Genomic DNA, 17,961 nt, shown 5'->3' with positions numbered 1-17,961 from the left:
CTTTCCCCATCATGCTATCAGCACCCTCCTTAGAATGAGTGTTTATTAAATTTCCAAAATAAACATATCCTTAAGGTGCAAAGGGATAGCCACGCTGGCCTCCCCAGGTGCAGTGCCAACTCTGCGCTGTCGGGTTCGGGTGGCTTTGCGTTCTGCCGTGTCTCACAAAGGGCAGGCATCTGTCCTTTCAGGTCACCGGGGCACAGGAAATGCTGCTGAGCGAACGACAAGGCCGTTTTGCTTTCCCTGGGCCACTTTCTCAGACCCGAAGCCGACGATCGTCTGTGCTCTTAGAAACAAAGCTCTTCTCCTAGTCTGGTAGCCTGCCTTCGCAGTTTCTTGGTCATTATCCCTTTGATGGCCTCATCTAGCTCCGTCCCGGCCACCGGCGCCCAGTGCGCCAGGTGAGTGCGAACGCTTCCTCTTATTGTCTTCCAGGTGCCCTCTTCTCCCCTGAGCCTCCGACACCTTCCATGAAAATGCTGCAGCAGGTAAGTAGACCGTTTCCCAGAGGGGAGTGGAAGAAGCACGAGCCAAGTTTCCGCCAGGGCACCCGTCCAACCAGGAGGACCACAGGCTTTCCTGGCCACCTCTGCTGGGAAGGGCACATCCAGGCGACACTGCCCAGAAAACAGTGCGGGCCACTGGCTGAGCTGACCAGCATCCACATCTCACCCCATGGCAGGATGGCAGGATTCAGATTCTGCCATTAGTTTCCAATTACCCAGAGCATTCTAAGCACTAAACTCGGGCACCTTGCTTAACCTTTTTAACAAACCTGGAAGTAAGGTGGCCTAACCCCACCCCCACCCCCATCATTGCTGCCATCCACACCATCATTTCACCAACACCACCATCTCCCTCATTATTCCCATTTCACAGACAAGAAGTAGAAAGCTCAAACAGTTACATGGCTTCCCCAAGGCCACACAACCAGTAAGTTGTAAGAGCAAGATCTGCACTCAGATCGTCCACTCAGGGGCTCTGGTCTCCCCACCAATCAACTGCATCCATTCCTCCGGGTGCCTGGAGGGTGTTTCTTCCCCTTGCTTCGGTTCTTTACTGGGTTCAAGTTCAAGGCTTACCTGCAGGCTGGGTGTTCTTCTGTTCCTTGAAGGACATTGTTGAAGCCCCGAGTTCTCAAGACATCGTCTAAGTAAACGTCCCTGCCCAGTAGCCCAGCAATTCCCATCTTAGGCACAAACCGAAAAAAACCAAACAACAAAAAAGGTTCAGACAGAAGCAAAAGTGATAGTTCCTAACAGCAGTATTCAGACTAAGGCTATTCAGATTGAGCAAAAGGGGTGGGTGACAGATGGCTGCACACAGCGTGGTCAGCCACAAAATACCACGGAACACTGATCCATGCACCAACAAGCCACCCGACAGTCACAAAATACCACGGAATGCGGATCCACGCTCCAACATGCAGCCTGACAGCCATTCTTCCAGGTAAAGGAAGCAGAGCCCAAAGGCCTCCTATTCCATGGTCCCATGTCCATAAAACACCTGGAAGAGGCACATCCATAGAGATGGGAAGCAGGTGGGTGGTTACCATTGTCTGGGGGTGAGTGGTGGGGTGTGGGCATGGAGTTTCCTCTTGGGATGATGAGAATGTTCTAGAACTAGATCTTGGGTGTGGTTTCACACGTTGTGAATGTACCAAAAGCCACTGGACCACCCACGTTCAAGTGATTAAAGCGGTGGGTTGGATGTGATATGCATTTGCGCACACACGCATCCCTCCTCCAGATCTCCTCACGCGTGAGGACAGGTGCTTAAGTAACAGCCTCTGGCAGCATCCGCCCATCGCCCATCTCTGCTGTGGCCTCTTCAGAGTCACCTGGGAAGAAGCCACCGCCGCCCCCCCACCCCGCCCAGACCCCCAGATTCAAAGGACGTTGTAACTCGAACGCCCCAGTCTACAGGAGCAGTCCACCGCCTTGCGAGGGTGGCCCGTGAGGACAACTGGTTGTGTCTGAAAAGGAACCCACATCTCGACGTTTGGTCCTTGTCTTCTCCTCGACGAGCCGGGGAATCTGGCATTTCTACGAGGTTACCCAAAGATGTCTCTCACTCTGTTCCCCAAACAGAAATCTCGGCTGGAGCGCCAGATCGTCGGCTCAACCAACCGGTGGCGCTTCTCCAAAGAGCCCTTCACGGGGGATCTGCTCGCACTATCCCAGCTGTGCAAGGCTCGGAGCGTAGACTTTAACGAGGTGCTGAAGAACCCCGACAGGTAGGGAGAGTGCGCCGGCGCTGCTTATCGGGGCAAAACCTCATTGCTGGGAAGGTGCCCAGTAGCCAGGCCACTCTGACAGAGGTCAGAGAAGGTCCCCACTGACTCCTTCCTAAGGGTGGCCGGGTCGTCTACTTCCTCTGACAATGTTTCTGGTGGAGATTAAAGGGTAGGGAGAAAACGGCATTCTGCTCTCGCCCCAGCCCTTCCTGGGCAGCAGGGCTCTGTGATCCGTGCACCATCCTGGACGGGCTGCTTTGTTCACAAACTGGACTGAGGTGTCCATCTCCTGTCGGACTATTTGGGGTTCTCGTCAACCTTGTTGCCAGCAAGTTGATTCCAACTCGTGGTGAGAAGACCCCATGTGGGTTAGAGTGGATTTGATGTGATGTTTCCAGATTAGATCACCAGGACTTTCTTCCGAGGCACTGCTGGGTGGACTTGAACCTCTGCCCTTTCGGCAAATCACTCACATCACCCAGGGACCCAGGACACTTCGTATGGATGCCCATCTCCACCCAGTCCATTGGCTTCCTGTTTGCATGGCAGAAACGGGTCCTTGTGTTAGTCCAGGTAGACTAGAGAAACAAATTCTAGAAGCTCATACATGTATAAGAAAGAGCTTTATATACAAGAGCAATTGAGTATTGAGAAAACATCCCAGCCCAGTGCAGATCAAGTCCCCAAGTCCGATATTAGCCCATATGTCCAATACCAATCTACAAAGTCCTCTTCAGACTCACAAAACACATGCAATGACACCAAATGCAGGGATATCACAGGCCAATAGGTGGAAGGTCTTGTGGATCCAGTGGCAGTGTAAGCATCTCAGCACTGGTGTGGGTCTCTATGTGGCTCCTCCAGCTCCAGGGCTCTGGCTCTATCAGTGTAGCTCCTTCAGGCTTTTTGTCAGGAATGTCTCACAGGGAGTCAGCATGTGTCCCGCCTCCAGTGATCTATTTATCTCCTTAGCGCCTCCAAATGAGGTCATCAAGCTGCGATCTGATTAACAGGCTGTACTCCACCCCTTCACTCTTAAGTCTCAAACTGACAACTGACTATGTAACTACCACACCCCTCAACCCAAGGTATTCTGGGCATCATGCATCCTTATATGGAGCTCTCTCTTGCCTTCCCTGGAGACACAGAGCCAGATGCCACTGCTGACGAGTGCCTGGGACCTGGCACAATGCCCCTGTCCTCCCTGGGCTGGCAGCACCTGCCTCGAGAACTGGCAGAGCACGGGTCATCTTCCAGGGCAGTGACTGCCCCGGGAGAGCTGCTTGGATGATGGTTGCTGAGCAAATAACCAAATTATTCTCTCAGACCACCATTTCCAAAGTGGAAGATACCACCCTCTGGGGGCGCTGGAGGCGTCCTGGTGGCGCAGTGGTTATTTGTTGGTCTGCAATCTGTAAGGTTGGCAGTTCGAAACCACCAGCAGCTCCTCTAAAGAAAGACGAGGCTTTCTACGCCCGTAAGCAGTTAGTCTCTGCAACTCCCGGGGGCAGTTCTACCCTGTCCTATTGAGTCACTACACGTCAGCATCCACTCGGTGGAAGCGAGTTTTGTTTGTTTGTACAGGAGTGACCCAGGGGCTGCAAAGGCAGATACCTACACTGTGTCGTGTAGGATGGGCTGTGGTGTAAAAGTTTTTCATTGTGGGAGGTGAGAGGGCGCTGAATAATTTTTTTCTGAAAAGGGCGGGGGGCGGTAGACCAAATATGTTTGGGACCTTATATCCTAGCACACTGGCCAGCCCAGCCTTAGCTCTCCCTGCCCCCACACCCATTTGAATGTATCCAAATCCATCTGATCTGTGGTCCCAGGTCTCTGGCGATCCACCTTGGAAATAGTGCTAGCATTGGCACTTGACGGCACAAGGAGGCGTGACGTGCGTTTGCGTGTTGTCTGGGTCAAATCCTGAAGAAGTCTCAGGGCTCCCGCCAATTCGCTCTGTGTGGTTGCAGCAGGGCTGGGCCGGGGAGCAGCGGAGGGGGCGCAGGAGCGGGAGCTGGGCCTGCACTGGGAGGGCTGAGTTGATGGACGTGGGGTGGGGATGAAGGGCCCCAGAAGCTGGTCAGGGGGGACTCACTGGGCAAAGCTGGCGAGCAGGCTTAGGAGGGCAACCAGGGGCAGAAGGGCAGGGCCCAGACACTGGAGGACAGGGTAGCTGGTCCTTTGCCTCGGGTTTTCAAAAGCCACCTGTCGGAAGGGCGTGGCAGCCTCGCCCCTCCACTCCCCAGCTCTGGGACAAGTGGCTTGCCCTGGCTGAGTCTCAGCTGCTTCATCCAGAGGGACTTTGGAGACGGGCTCTGATGCCCATGGACAGTGCACAGGGCTGTGTCTGGCAGAGAGGACTGTCCCTTCGGAGGTGGGGCAGCAGTTTCCCTTAGGAATGCTACTGGGTGTGCTGCTGAGGTGTTCCAGCACTGTGCTCTGCCAGCCAACGCCCCCCGTTTCTCTGGGCTCCCACAGAAACCAGGCAGGGAAGCTGTTTTCCACAGAGGAGGGACACCGTGGCCCCTACCTTTTGAGATGCTTGGAAACGGAGCCCAGCGAAGACCGAGAGGAGTGGGCACCCTGAGCAGACTGCTTGCCAGGACCTGAGGCCCAGGTGGTCTAGGCTTGGCTCAGTTTAACAGTTTGTGCCTCTCATGCTCCTCCTGGGACAGTGGACTAGCCTGGCACACTTTGCACATGGGGATGGCAAAGGAGCACTAGACAAGCTCAGCTATACCAGGCTTTGCAAAACTCCGACCACATCATGTCCACGAGCACCCCATTAGCTCGGCAAGCTGTATGGTCAGCCACGTGGCCACCACTCAAGTCACGGGGCAGCCCCCCCCACCTCCTTGCTGAAAGCAACTTTGCAATTCTAAGGACAAGGAGTGGGCACTGGGAGGGCGAGGATTCGGGACCAGCGGGGCAGTCTCCTGCCATCTGGAGGAGGTGGTTGTTTGTATTTCAAAACACCGTGATGCTGTACCTGCAGAACGTGGGGTTTATTTCACGTGCGGATGCCTGAGAGGCCTAATCAAAGTCTCCTTGAATCCAGCAGGTGAAATAAAGGTTGTAGTCCTTGAATTCTGCTGAAGCTTGGGGCTCCAGGTGTGTGTCAGACAGCAGCCCCAGGTCGATGGGGGGCTTGCACCGGGCAGCATACCCCGCACTGTGGCACCATCCTCATTCACAGCCACCCTAGAGGGCAGAGTCAGACTACCCAGGCCTCCAGGAACACTGCCCATCTTCCTCCCACACTGGTCTGAACCTCCAGCCCCTTGGTTTGCAGCAGAGTGCTTCACCCCTGCACCACCAGGGCTCCCACGCAGCAGACTCCAAACCCACACCAGACTCACTGCCACCGAGTGGATGCTGACTCACAGCAACCCAGTGGTACCTGTGAGCTTCCGGACTGGAACTCTTTATGGAAGTGGAAAGCCCTGTCTCTCTCCCCCGGAGCAGCTGCTGGTTTTGACCCGCTCACCTTGTGGTGAGCAGGCCAACTCCAAACCACTGTGCCAACAGACACAGCCCCTCAAACACCGCCCCTCTCTGAGCGGCCCACCAGCAAGCTGCCCCGGCCAGGACTGCTGTCGTGGTTTCTCCTCCCACTTGGGGGCGCCATCTGCTTTCAGAAGCGCGGACCGTGTCTTCCTTTACCCCGTGTGTGGAGGTGCCGGCAGTGACTTGCAAGCAGCTTCCCCCAGGGATGTCCGAGGGCCTCTCGGTGTCCCCTGCCCTGGGTGCTGCCCAGCGGGCCAACCCTCATGGCTGTGGTGTCTGGGCGGCTGTGTCCCACCACTAAGATGCTCACAGGCAAGGACCTTTCACCCCCACCCCCCGGCCATGAACTTCTCCTGGCTGAGATTTGTGAGAGGTAGGAGGGGAGGGGGAGTGTAGGGGGAAACTCAAATTTCCTTCCAAGCCCCTTGGTCTTTCTGTGCCTTGGTTTCTTTTTCTGTAAACGGGGGTGGGGGTGGGGGCACCGTGTTACCTGGCTGCTGAGGGACTTACCTGCCAGAGTTCTTGGAAAGAGCCTAGGACAGTGTGTGGCATGTGTAAACACACGGCCAACCCATACCAGTGCATTCTCCTGCTCATCTGGACGCTGGGGAGGAAGTCCACCTGGCTCAGGCCAAGGCTGAGGGGTGGGCCACATCCCCCCAGAAGGTCAGAAGTGACCAAGTCCTCCCAACCTGAAAGGCTCTCCCGTTCGGCCTGCAACACCAGGGTCCCCTCAAGAGTGGAAGGACTTCGCGTGAAGATTGTGACCAGCTTGGGGAGAGCTGGGCGTGGAGAGGCGGACCCGTGGTGTCCCTGCGGGCACAGGCTTCCTGGTGAGAGGTCAGAAAACCCATGCCAAGCTAGCAAAAGCGTGAAGAAGAAATGTGTTAGTTCACATAATTTAAAAATCTCGTTGGGAGATGAGTTGCAGACTTGACTGGGTCCAGGGGCCAAGTGATCCCGTCTCCCACCACTGCTCGCTTCCTCTCTCCCAGAGCTCTGTGGGGGCTGGGAAGCTGTCAAAGCCTCATTTCCCCCCAGGGTTCAATCTAACCCATTGCCCTCAAGTCCACAGTGAGCCTACAGGGCAGCGTGCACCTGCCCCTCAGGGTTTCCTAAGCAATAGTAGAGCTCTTTAGCCATTGTGCACTGGGGTCGGGGAGGGGTCCTCAAACACAATGCCTTCTACTCAATTCTGGCTCGTAGCAACCCTCTAAGGCAGAATAGAGCTGCCCCCGTGGGTTTCTGAGCCTGTGGATCGTGATGGGAGTAGAAAGCCTCCCCTTTCTCCCTCGGAGCGGCTGGTGGTTTCGAACTGCTGGCTTTACAGTTAGCCTCACGCATAATTCACTACATCAACGGGCTCCTTGGTTTAAGGTCCAAAACTTTGGTTTTCGTCTGCCACCAAGTCCATTCTGACTCCCAGTGGCCGGTGAGGTCAGGTAGGACTGTCCCTGCGGGTTTCTGAGACCACGACCCTCTAGGGGAGGAGAAAGCCTCATCTTTCTCCCACAGAGCAGCTGGTGGTTTCGAACTGCTGAATGTGCAGTTGGCAGCCCAATATGTAACCAGTCTAGGGGGAGAGAAATTTTACTGCATTTCGTCAGCTCCATATAGCCCCCCCCCCACACACGCACACGCACACGCACGCACACGCTGACCTATACTATGAAATGTACAAGTGGGCGTTAGCTCAGGTGGCATGCCCAATCTTAAGCCAAAGGGTGAAGTTGTCCCTGAACCCGGTGGCTTGAGAGTGGTGGAAGGGTGCCTCTCCCAACAAAAGCAGGGGCCTGTTGCCGAGGCGGGGTGGGGGTGGGGGTGGGACAGAGCTGGGGAGCTGAGAGGAAGAGTGCCGTGGCTCCGAACACGGCAAATACGGCCACCAGAGATTGGTCCTGCCTCAAGTGGTTCCTGACCTCCGTCCCGTCAGCCTCCCGCCCCCACCCCCGCCGTGCTCCATGGAGTCCCAGTGCACTTGGCTAGAGCACAAGGCAGGCCTGGGGGATGCCAGAGGGTTCGCCCTGCCTGCCCAGGAGTGACCTGGAACCAATAAGAAGCAGATTTGATGGCTAGCCACTCCTCGCCCCTCATAGGGACACACCTGAGGTGTGATCCATGCCAGCTTTGAGGGTCCCCACTGATGGGATTGAGCCCAGCTGCCCTTGGCAGTGACCCCTGGCGAACACCTTCTCCCCTTGCATCCCCCCACTCCTGATTCCCAGGGCGTCAGCAGCACAGTTTGCTGCTCATCTAAGAGCTGGTGGTCCAGCGCCCCCCGGGGGCTCCCCGGGAGAAAGGCCTGGCAGTCTCTTCCTGTAAAGAGCCCCTGGTGGAGCAGCCCTGCTCTGTGACCCGGGGACACCCCCGGGGGCATGGATTCGGCACCATCAGCCTGGCCTTCCCCCCCTGACATGTGGAGGCCCCTGGGCAGCTAAGCATGCGACTGTTAACCCACAAACCCTGGGGGGCTGCAGAAAGAAACCCTGCAGCCCTCGGCTCCCTCCGGAAGGTCACGGCCGTGGAGGCCCAGAACTGACCGGCTGGCAGCTCTGGTTGTCAGTTTGTGCTTGGTTTCTTCATCCCTGACTCACTCCTTAGAGTCCTGACCTTCCCTCTCGGGGCTCCCGCTCCCATAATCCCACTTGCTCCCCAATCCTTGTCTCGGGCCTGTTTGTCAGGCCATGTAAACCAGGCTCCTTGGGGATTAGAGGCTGGAGTGAAGGTCTTAACAAGGAAGTCTCTGTCCCAGACTGCCACAGGCATGGGCCCCTGGCTGCTCCTGACCCCGGCAGCATGGGATCGCTGTTTCCGTCCAGCCCAGAGGGGAGAGGGAGACAAGAGGCTGGCCGGGTCTTGGAAACAGAAGGGTGGGATCCAGGCCCCCATCTGCCTGGTGCCACCAGTCAATAAGTCGATTTGGGGCCTTTGCTGACAAGCCCACAGTGTCAGGTGATCCTGCAGCTGGAGGTCCAGGCATCCCCGAGAAACAGGGAGACCTTCCCTAGTCGCCTTCCTTACTCTTCCAGGAGCCGCCACTCCAGGGGCTAGCCTGCACCCCCAAACCCCTCACGCTACCTCATCCCAGGCCACTGTGTCCCAGCTAGTTTTCAGTCCAAGGCCCCCTGGTGGCACAGTGGTGTTAGAGGAGGCTGGTTGCTTTGCTTCCTTAAGGATGTACACCCTCAGGATCCCTAGGGAGCGGTCTCTCTCTGTCCCCTAGGCTCCCTGTGAGTCAGCTCAGCAGCTATGGGTGACCTTCCGGTCTCCAAGAGACCCTGGTGGGGCAGTGCTGGGGTGCTCAGCTGTTCTCCATGAAGCTAGAAGCCACCTCATGCACATTGCCCTTGGTAAGGTGACACCAGAGAAGGCCCACACTCTGCCATCCCATCATTCTGACGTGGAGAAACCCTCCAGGGCCCCGAGTTGAACTGCCCCTGTGGGGTTCCTTTTATGGCTATTGTTATTATTTTATTTTACTATCATTTTACTGGGGGCTAATACAGCTCTTATCGCAATCCATCCATCCATCCATTGTGTCGAGCACATTTGTACATTTGTTGCCATCCTCACTTTCAAAACCTTTTCTTTCTACTTGAGCCCTTGGTGTCAGCTCTTCATTTTTTTCTCCCTCCCTCACGAACCCTTGATAATTTATATTATTTTTTCGTGTCTTATACCGGCCGCTGTCTCCCTTCAACCACTTTCTCTGTTGTCCGCCCCCCTGCCCCTGTGGGTTTCTGAGACTGTAGTTTGTTTTATGGGAGCATTGTTTCCCCGAGGATCAGCTGGTGGGTTCGAACAACTGACCTTGCGGTCTGCAGCCCGATGTGATCCACGATGATACCAGGACTCCTTAGTAAAGAGAGAGGAAGACCCTCCAGGAGGTGGGTTGGCATCGGGGCTGCAATGACGGGCTCAAGCCTAGCCAAGAGGAGGTGGGGTTTCAGTCTGTGGCCCACTGGTCACTGTGAGCTGAAATTTTCCCTGGCACTGCAGCAGCAGCAGCAGTGGCTCTGTACCAGCAGTGAGCTTGACGTCCCCACTGCCTGTCACCCCCCCCACCCCAAAGGCCAACAGCCTAGGAACCCCTGGGGCAGCTCTACTCTGTCCTGCAGGGTCACCATGCGGAGGAAAGACTCAACAGGGCACAGGAACAGCCTCTAGTCCCAGCGAAGGGACAACTCCCAGAGGCCACTAGGTTCAGTAGCCTTTCCCCTGACCCTGAAATGAAGGCCACTCCCTGGGGTCTGCCGAGCGTGTGACACACGGGACTCGTGACCAGCCGTGCTCACACCCAGGGGAGGCGGTGGCGACGGCGGCTCTGTCTGCTGTCTGGCACCCCCTGCCCAGCTGGCAATGACAGTGTCTGGGAGGACCGCTGAGCTCACGGCATTGCCCCATATTTTCCAAAGTCCGTTGCTCCGTTTTGAGATCGCAGTGCTGAGCGCTTGACCTTGGCCAGCTGTCGCAGACGTGAGACCCAAGCCACCAGAGGGATTCAGGGTGGCTCAGATAAACAACTCCTTCCTGAGTCACTCAGAGCCACTCTCTACCACTCCCCCATCGCCCCCACACATGCCACCACCACCACCCTGCCCCCGGCCCCAAGGGCTCCTGGAATCTCTGGGAAACAGCCCTGCAAGGCTGACCTGGCACTGACCAGACCGATGTGCTGCCCATCCAGTGCCTCTTGGCTGGTGGCTTTCCTGGGGTGGCCGCCTCGCCCTGTGAGCGTGTGACTCAGGCACTGGTTTATTTCCATGCTCAGCATGACAGGTGCCTGGTGTTTAGGGAACAGCCTCTGATCTGTGTCACCGGTCACTGGCTGTTTAGAGCGCACCTGCCTGATGGCTTGCGCTGGGTCCCACATTATCTTTCTGGAACACAGCGCCGAGTCGAGGGGGCATGCAAGTAAACAAAAAGCCGCAAGGCCGACCCAGAGAGTTTAATGGGCAACACCCAAGGCCAGCGTGGGCCAAGAGGATGGCCAATGGCCACGACTTCCACCCTGGTCTAGGTGGGGGCTGAGCAGTGAAGAGAGGAGTGGTTCCAGGCAGAGGGAACAGCACACACAGAGAAGGGTGGAAGCAAGAGACAGCAGGGTTTCCATGGTTGGGGAGGGCGCGTTGGGGTGCAAGGGGGCAGAGGGAAGCAGCACAGAGACCAGGGAAGTGTGACCAGGCCAAGGACAGGGAACTTGACCTCAGGAGCACTGGGAAGACATTGGTGGATTTTCAGCAGGAAAGGCAGGGGTTGGGGTGGGTGGGGGGCATGGTGTGATTTGCATTTCATGTGGCCTCCAGCAGGCTGGGAGCTCTGGCAGTGCTGAGCCAGGAGGTAACAGTGGCTTAAGGAGCCCTGGTGGAGGCGCAGTGAAGCACTCAGCTACTAACCTAAAGCTGCTGGCTTGAGCCCACCAGCAGCTCTGCGGGTGAAAGACCATGTGTCCACAAAGACCTACAGCCTTGGCGCCCCATAGCACTGCTCTGCCCTGACTGATCTAGGGCTGCCAGGCATTGGATTGGGCTCATCGGCAATGAGCTTGGCTTGTTTTGCTTTGGATGACGGCTTGGGTGAAGCTAAGGAATCCTGGTTATGCATTGGGCTGCTGCCTGCAAGGTCAGTGGTTTGAAACCACCAGCTGCTCCTCAAGAGAAAGATGGGGCTTTCTACTCCTGTTAAGAGTTGCGGTCCCAGAAACGGACAGGGGCAGTTCGACCCTGTCCTGTGGGGCCACTGTGAGCTGGCATTGATTCAATGGCAGAGATGAGGATGACAAGAGACTGATGAATCCCAAAGAGAGTGAAGTAGGGAAGGGGGGCATGGTTGGACTCGCTAGCCCTTGGGCCACTGGCTGGGGGTGCTAGAGGCTGCGGGGGGCATTTCATGAGACAGGGAGGCCAGGCAGAGGAACAACGTGGAGAAAGTTTGGGGACAGGTGGTGCTTGGAGCCCCTATGACCTTTTTTTTTTTCTGTCGTGAAATAATTCTTTATTGTGAATTAGTTTGCTATTCAGTAATTTAAGTTATTTATCAAATCTGCAATTGCTCGTAAGTATCCACAGTCTATAACCCCTCCTGAGACCTAACGTGCTACCACACAAGGCCAGAGTTCTCGTTAGAGGCAAGAATGGCAACGCTTTGTCAGACATCCTTTGGGCATCTTGTCAAGAGGGACCAGTCAAGAGAAGGACTTGGTAAAGTGGAGGAGCGGCACAGGGAGGAAGGTCCTCACGGTGGTGAGTTGACACAGTGGATACAACAATGGTCATACGCGTGGGAATCCTGAGGATGGCCCTTCCTCGTGAACCTAATCCAAAACGATCTCATGTACGTCGGAAATGGGAGCGCTTTACAAATGGGGTAGAGACCCAGAAGCAGAGGTTAGGGGTGAGAAGGTAATGACATTAGCTGTCTAGGTGTATGATGATTGCATCCCAATATCTGGTAGGACTGCTGTGAGCAAAACTTACAAAGGCTTGTAGACTTGCAGGGTCACCCTGAGCCCCTGAAGTTCCTCTGTAAGAATATCCTGGTGCTTAGAACCTCGACAACCCTTGTAGAAATCTCGAGGGACAGGGAGCTCCGGAAGGGAGAACCTGCACAGTGGCAAAATATGATGAAGCAGGCGCTGTAGGGCAGCCATGGAGACTGGATTTCCACCCAACACCAAGGTGCTGAGCAGGGAACCAGTGGCCCAGAGCAGGCTGCACGGCACTGAGCTGGGAGTTATCAGTGTCACAGCCAGCTAAGGTCAGGTGGTCAGGGTGGCTGAGACCCTCTCTAGCAGACTCGGAAGGAATCCAGGTCTTAAGTCTGCAGTGGACACACCACTCAGATCCAGGGACCTGAGGTGGCTGGTGCAGGGACACCAGCACAGGCTTGTCATGTCAGAGTCCACACACATGAGCAGCTGCAAGCACCTCCAAGTGTTCTTTCACAGAAATTATCATCCTTTTGTCGGGTTCAATGTCATGTTCCTCAGAAAAGCAGATAAGATAGGCCACATGCACATTTTATTTTCAACCAATTATTATTATTATTATTATATTTTTTAGCCAAAGCTAAATTTTCATTTGGAATGATCAGATCTTTTCAGACAAATTGAGGCATGTTGCATTTGGTCCCTGCAGGGATCAATTGAACTCATTCAAGATGGCAAAGATGGCAACCAAGTAAGCTATTTTCTGCAGTTTACTTTTATCACTGAAAAGTGCTTTGAACTGCGGTCTTGCTTTCTGATTAAAAAACGTTTTGAGTTCATCACGAAGCTCAAAAACACATTTAAAATCTTTTCCTCTCAACAATCCTCTCACTTCAGTGTGAAATAGCAGAGCATTGTTGGGAGCACCCAACTCGTTGCACAGTTGTGAAAACAGTCGACTGCTTAAAGTGCTCGCCTTCACAAAACTGACAGAACTTATGACGCTTTTCATGACTCCTTGTAACTCTTGTGGCAGCATCTTCATTGCTAATCTTTGCCGATGAATCATAGAGTGAGTTCCGATCACTTTTGGTGGCTCATTCAGTACCCAACGTTGAAATCCAGATCGACATCCTAGCATAGCTGGAGCACCATCTATGCAAACAGCACAAACCTTTTCCCAAGAGATCTTACGCTCTTTCAGAAATGAACCAACTGTGTCAAATGCATCACGTGCAGTAGCAGAGCTGATGAACAACTTTCCCAAAGGAGTAGAACTTCTCTCTCTCTCTCTCCACCTACACAAGGGACCTTGTCTTAGAAACTCACCAGCCTCCAACAGTAAGGCCTCGGCGAGGCTTACCCACAGAGTGGTGAAACCAGAGAGTACATGCTTCTACAAAGCCTTCGTTGATAAAACGGGCCAACCCACGTGGGCTACGTAAGCTTTTCCAAAGGGCAAGACGTCGTAAGAAGGCTTGGTGGCCCCTTTGGGGGAGCTCACGTGATAGCGATACCTGTTGCCTGTGGACAAAAAGATCAGTATCCAACCCTGGCTGTTTGTTTGTTTCTCCTTTTCCTTCAGGGCATGCGTTTCACAGATTCAGAAACTCCTCACGGAAAAGCTCAAGAAAACGACCATCCAGAGTACAGAGGCAGGCGAGTCTTGATCACCAGCTGTGGGAAATCCGTGGGCTCAGGTCTCAGTGGAAGGCAGGCCAGGCCACTGGTCCCTACGTTGTAGCTTGCACACACCCTGCAGTGTCTAACATAGCAGATGCCGCTGGTAAGGACCTATTACATCCAGAGCAGGTGAGCAAAGCCAAGTTTAGCAAACGCACCTGAGCATACTAATGGCCACCATCAGGCAAATGCAATGATGCATTTTGAGTCACATGAGGGTCCTGGACAGGTGAGCTCCTTCCAGAAACATTCCTTGAACAAACGCCACCCCACAGGGGGGACTATCTGAGAACTATCTGTGAGCCAGCCAAGGCGAGGCTCACAGATCTCATCTGCCCACCTTGATTGACTAGGCAGCCCTGGCTTGCAGGGAGTGATTAGTAATGTCTGCACCACATCTGCCGGCTTGAAAGCGGATGGATGTTGGATGTCCACATGTGAGGAGCCACAATTCTGCTGCGGCCCACGATCATGCTCATGGGTGGGATGCTCTCTCACCTACCCTGGTCAGACCACCTGGGAGGCCCCACCACAATCCAAGTTTACTACTATGCAAGGCCAGGTTCCAGCCACCTGCACCAAGCAAGCTCATGTGTCAGGTGCCTTCGAGTCGAATGGACCCCATGGGCCTGAGTCGGGCCGCCCGCAGGATTTCCCAGGCCATGATCATTACGAGAGGAGATCGCCAGGTCCGTCTGTTCTCCTGGAAAGCCACGCCGATGAGGGGTTAGCAGCCCCACCAGGGTCCCTAACTCCAGCACAGAGATGGTGCAGATGAGTGATTGTAGCAGGAAGGGAAGAGCATGCTCAAGGTCACAGTCGTAGGAGAGAAAGCCAAGGATCGGGGAGATGTGGCTTGTGGATCCCAAACATGGGAAGGAAGGCAACCAGTCGTCCCCAGCTCCAGCCTCGCTTGGCCTCCCTCTCTGTCCCCCTCTCTGAGTCTCCTATAACCACCTACACTGCCCCCACTTTGCCTCACTGCACCCCCATGAGGTGGTCTCCCTGACCATCCCAGACCCTCCAGGGCAGTGAGGCTCCAGGGGCCCTGCTCATGCCACTAACAGCCCAACACAGGAGCCCTGGTGGCTTAGTGGTTATTCCTTGGGCGGAGATCTGAAAGATCAGCAGTTCGAAACCACCAGAGGCTCCTCAAGAGAAAGACCAGACCGTCCACTCCCGTAAAGAATGAGAGTCTCAGAAACCCACAGGGGCAGCTCTTCCTTGTCCTGTGAGTCAGCATCGACTCAATGGCAGTGAGTGAGTAGCAGCCCACCACAAGAGCCCTGGTGGCTCAGTAATTGCGTGTTGGGCTGTTAACTGCAAGGTCAGCAGTTCAAAACCACCAACTGCTCCAGGGGAGAAAGATATATAAGTGTGTAGTCATGCTCAGTGGTAGGGGGTAGGGGGTATTAGGCAATGTTTGGAGAGAGTCTGGGGGGTTGTCACAGTGGGTGTGAGGTGACCTGAGACCCCAGCTCTAACCATCTACAATGCCCGGCCAGCCCCCTATGAAAAAGGCTGATTGGACCCCCAAATGCCGTGAACAAGCAGACGTCAGCAGGTGTCAAAAATCATTGCAGCTGTCAGGCAGGGGTGGGAATGTTTTTTTCTGCCAATGGCCATTTGGACGTTGAGGACATCGTTCCCGGCTGGGCATTTTACCAGCTGATCCCCGGTTTGATACACTGGAACTGGCCCTTTGTGGTGAGGCGGGGGACGGTCGCTGGGACGGACGATGTCTCTGGCCTTGTGCCGACCGGAATCTGGGTGGGCTGTCCCCCGGCAGTGCTGTAAGGGCATGGAGGAAGACCGGGGAAGGGCGTTCACGTCGGGTGGGTGCATAACCACAGCGATGCTTTCCCCCCAGATGTGACCCTCGAGTGCCTGGGCTTCAAGTGGGAGCTCCACCAGCCCCAACTCTTTCAGTCTGAGACTCTGACCAGGCTGTACCTCGTGGCCCTGTCAAGAGGCTCCGTGAGCCCGCTGAGGGAACTGGAGAAGGTTCTGAAAGGTATGTCTCTCTGGCACCAGGCCTGGCACCCCGATTGCCTCCAGCTCAAAGGTCCCCTTTGGCCTCTCTCATCCGAGGCCAAGGTCACGTGGACTGTTAAAGGCTAAGCTGTGGTCTCGCCCTGGGGACTGAGGCTGTCGGACCTCAGCAACTGGCATGCCTGTTTCCGCAGCCCAGAAACCGGGATAACGGTTCTGTCTGGGCAGCGGGTGCGTGGGGCCCCAAGACCACACCCGGCACCTACTAATGCTAGTCAGGGCCGGATAGTCTTCTCGTAATCCCACAAGCCTTGTCCATTAAAAGACGCAGCCTCACAGATGGAGAGACGCTGCCTACGGCCTTGTCATGAGAGGCTTTCTGGGAGGCCACCTGGCTTTTTGGTCAGTGGCGTGTTCGGCCCAAGCTTGGCTGGCTGGGCGTGTTTGTTCTAGTGTCTTTTCTTTAAACCAGTCTCGTCCCAATGAGTTCTTAGTCCGCTCTGTCTTCTTCCTGGGGTTCAGTCCTGACAAGCCCAGCTTCTCCCTATTTCCCCAGGCATCCTCTCCAGCCCACAGCCAACTTCCCTGGGCTTGCAGTGAAGGCCCGCAGACACTGGGACCCAACCCACTGACACCCAGTCTGCCTCGACGCACAGACCCTACACAGGGCTTCCGAGGCTGGAAAGGAGTCTTTACAGGAGCAGCCAGCCTCATCTTTGGCCCTCAGATCGGCTGGGGAGTTTGAACCACACACCTCTGCTAGGGAAAAGGCAAGGCCCTCGAGCCAGCCAGCCTGCAGGCAGAGTGGGGTGGGACCGGTCTGGTGGACAGAGCCCCCAGTGTAGGAGGGAGGAAGGGGCTGGCCCCGAGCCCCTGACTCTGCCTGCCTCCAAGGAGCTAAGAGAGAGCTGAGGGTGGACCCCCCACTCCCAGGTGGACCCCCCCACACACACACACACAACCTCTGGGCTCACTCACTGGTGCTTGCCTTCCTCAGTGTCTGCCACACTGACTTTGGGAGTGGCCTGGGCCTCTCACTGCCGCCCACAGTCCTGGGCACAGGGACGGGGCTCCCCAGCAGATGCTGGCTCAGCTGAGAGGATGGTGGGAGGGAGAGGATGCGGGGGGCGGGGGAGGGGGGATGGAGCGTGCACACACGCGTGGTGATGTCAGAGGTCTGTGGTACTTCTGCTGAAAAGAAACTATCTGTTCCTGTGAGGACAGGCCCTCTGTGGCACACTCGCCTGCGAGAGGCTGCCGGTGATGGGAGTGCAGGTTAGTGTAGAGACAAAGCCCTTGTAGCCCTGCCACCCAGGGACCGGTCACCCGAGTGCTGTCACCCCACGGCCCTTTCATCAAGTGTCCAGTGTTCATCACTCCAGTGTCCTGCCACCCAGAATCCTGTCACCCATGCCCCATCACCCAGTGTCCCATCACCCAGCGTGCCAAGGTCGCCTGACTCCCCAGGGCCCCGAGCTTTGGGAAGGAGACGGCCCTGGGGCTGAGCTGAGGAGCCCCCCACTGGTGCCGGGAGAAGCAGGCATCACTCAGGTTGTATCCTGCTTCCTGGAACAGCTGCGCCGCTGGCCTGGTGTCAGCAGCTGAGAACATGCTTGGCCCAGCGTGGGTGCGATGGGGGCAGCAGAGCTCAGCCCCCCACCCGAGCCCACAAACAGCTGGGGCTTGGCTGCAGGTTAGCGGAGCCTGTTTATTCTCCAGCACCACAACTCCTGTGCACACAGCTGGCCTTGACACGCCCTCACAGGGCTGTTCTCTCATGAGAACTTGAGGCTTTACTTGAAGTGGGGGCTGGGGGGTGTCTGACCCTGAGGCTGCAGTCAACAGCCAGTCTTCATCGGTCGTAGGGCCTTGTGCTAGGGACTCACCACCTGGGGCGGAGGGAGGCAGGCAAACCCAGGGCGAGGCTCAGACAAGAGCATGCTCTGAGGTCCTGCTGGCTACCTCTCCAGGTGTGCCCCACTGTGTGCCGGGCACCCCCGTGATGACCTCACCCTCCCCTCCAGGGGGCAGAGGAAGGACAGGCCGGCACTTAGTAGGTGCTCAATAAATGGATGCCGACTTCACTGAGCGTGCTTCACTCAGTAGGTGCTCA

The 17,961-nt window shown here is 55.9% G+C and overlaps 1 protein-coding gene across 1 annotated transcript in view; it reads left to right on the top strand.

Annotated features, from left to right (window-relative positions):
* Positions 1-443: 443 nt before the first annotated feature.
* Positions 444-17,961, top strand: part of BTBD16 (BTB domain containing 16) — a 52,957-nt gene continuing 35,439 nt past the window's right edge. The window contains exons 1-4 of the mRNA XM_045291398.1: positions 444-491; positions 2,094-2,239; positions 13,759-13,832; positions 15,727-15,870. Of these exons, the coding sequence (XP_045147333.1) occupies positions 474-491; positions 2,094-2,239; positions 13,759-13,832; positions 15,727-15,870 (382 nt within the window). The 5' untranslated portion in view covers positions 444-473. The remainder of the gene's footprint in view (positions 492-2,093; positions 2,240-13,758; positions 13,833-15,726; positions 15,871-17,961) is intronic.

This window comes from Echinops telfairi, unplaced genomic scaffold, assembly GCF_000313985.2.
Source record: "Echinops telfairi isolate 266 unplaced genomic scaffold, ASM31398v2 ScPeMD7_70;HRSCAF=299, whole genome shotgun sequence".
NCBI lineage: Eukaryota > Metazoa > Chordata > Mammalia > Afrosoricida > Tenrecidae > Echinops > Echinops telfairi.
The sequence above is the reverse complement of the archived record's forward strand: the minus strand, read 5'-3'. Positions and strand labels throughout refer to the sequence as shown.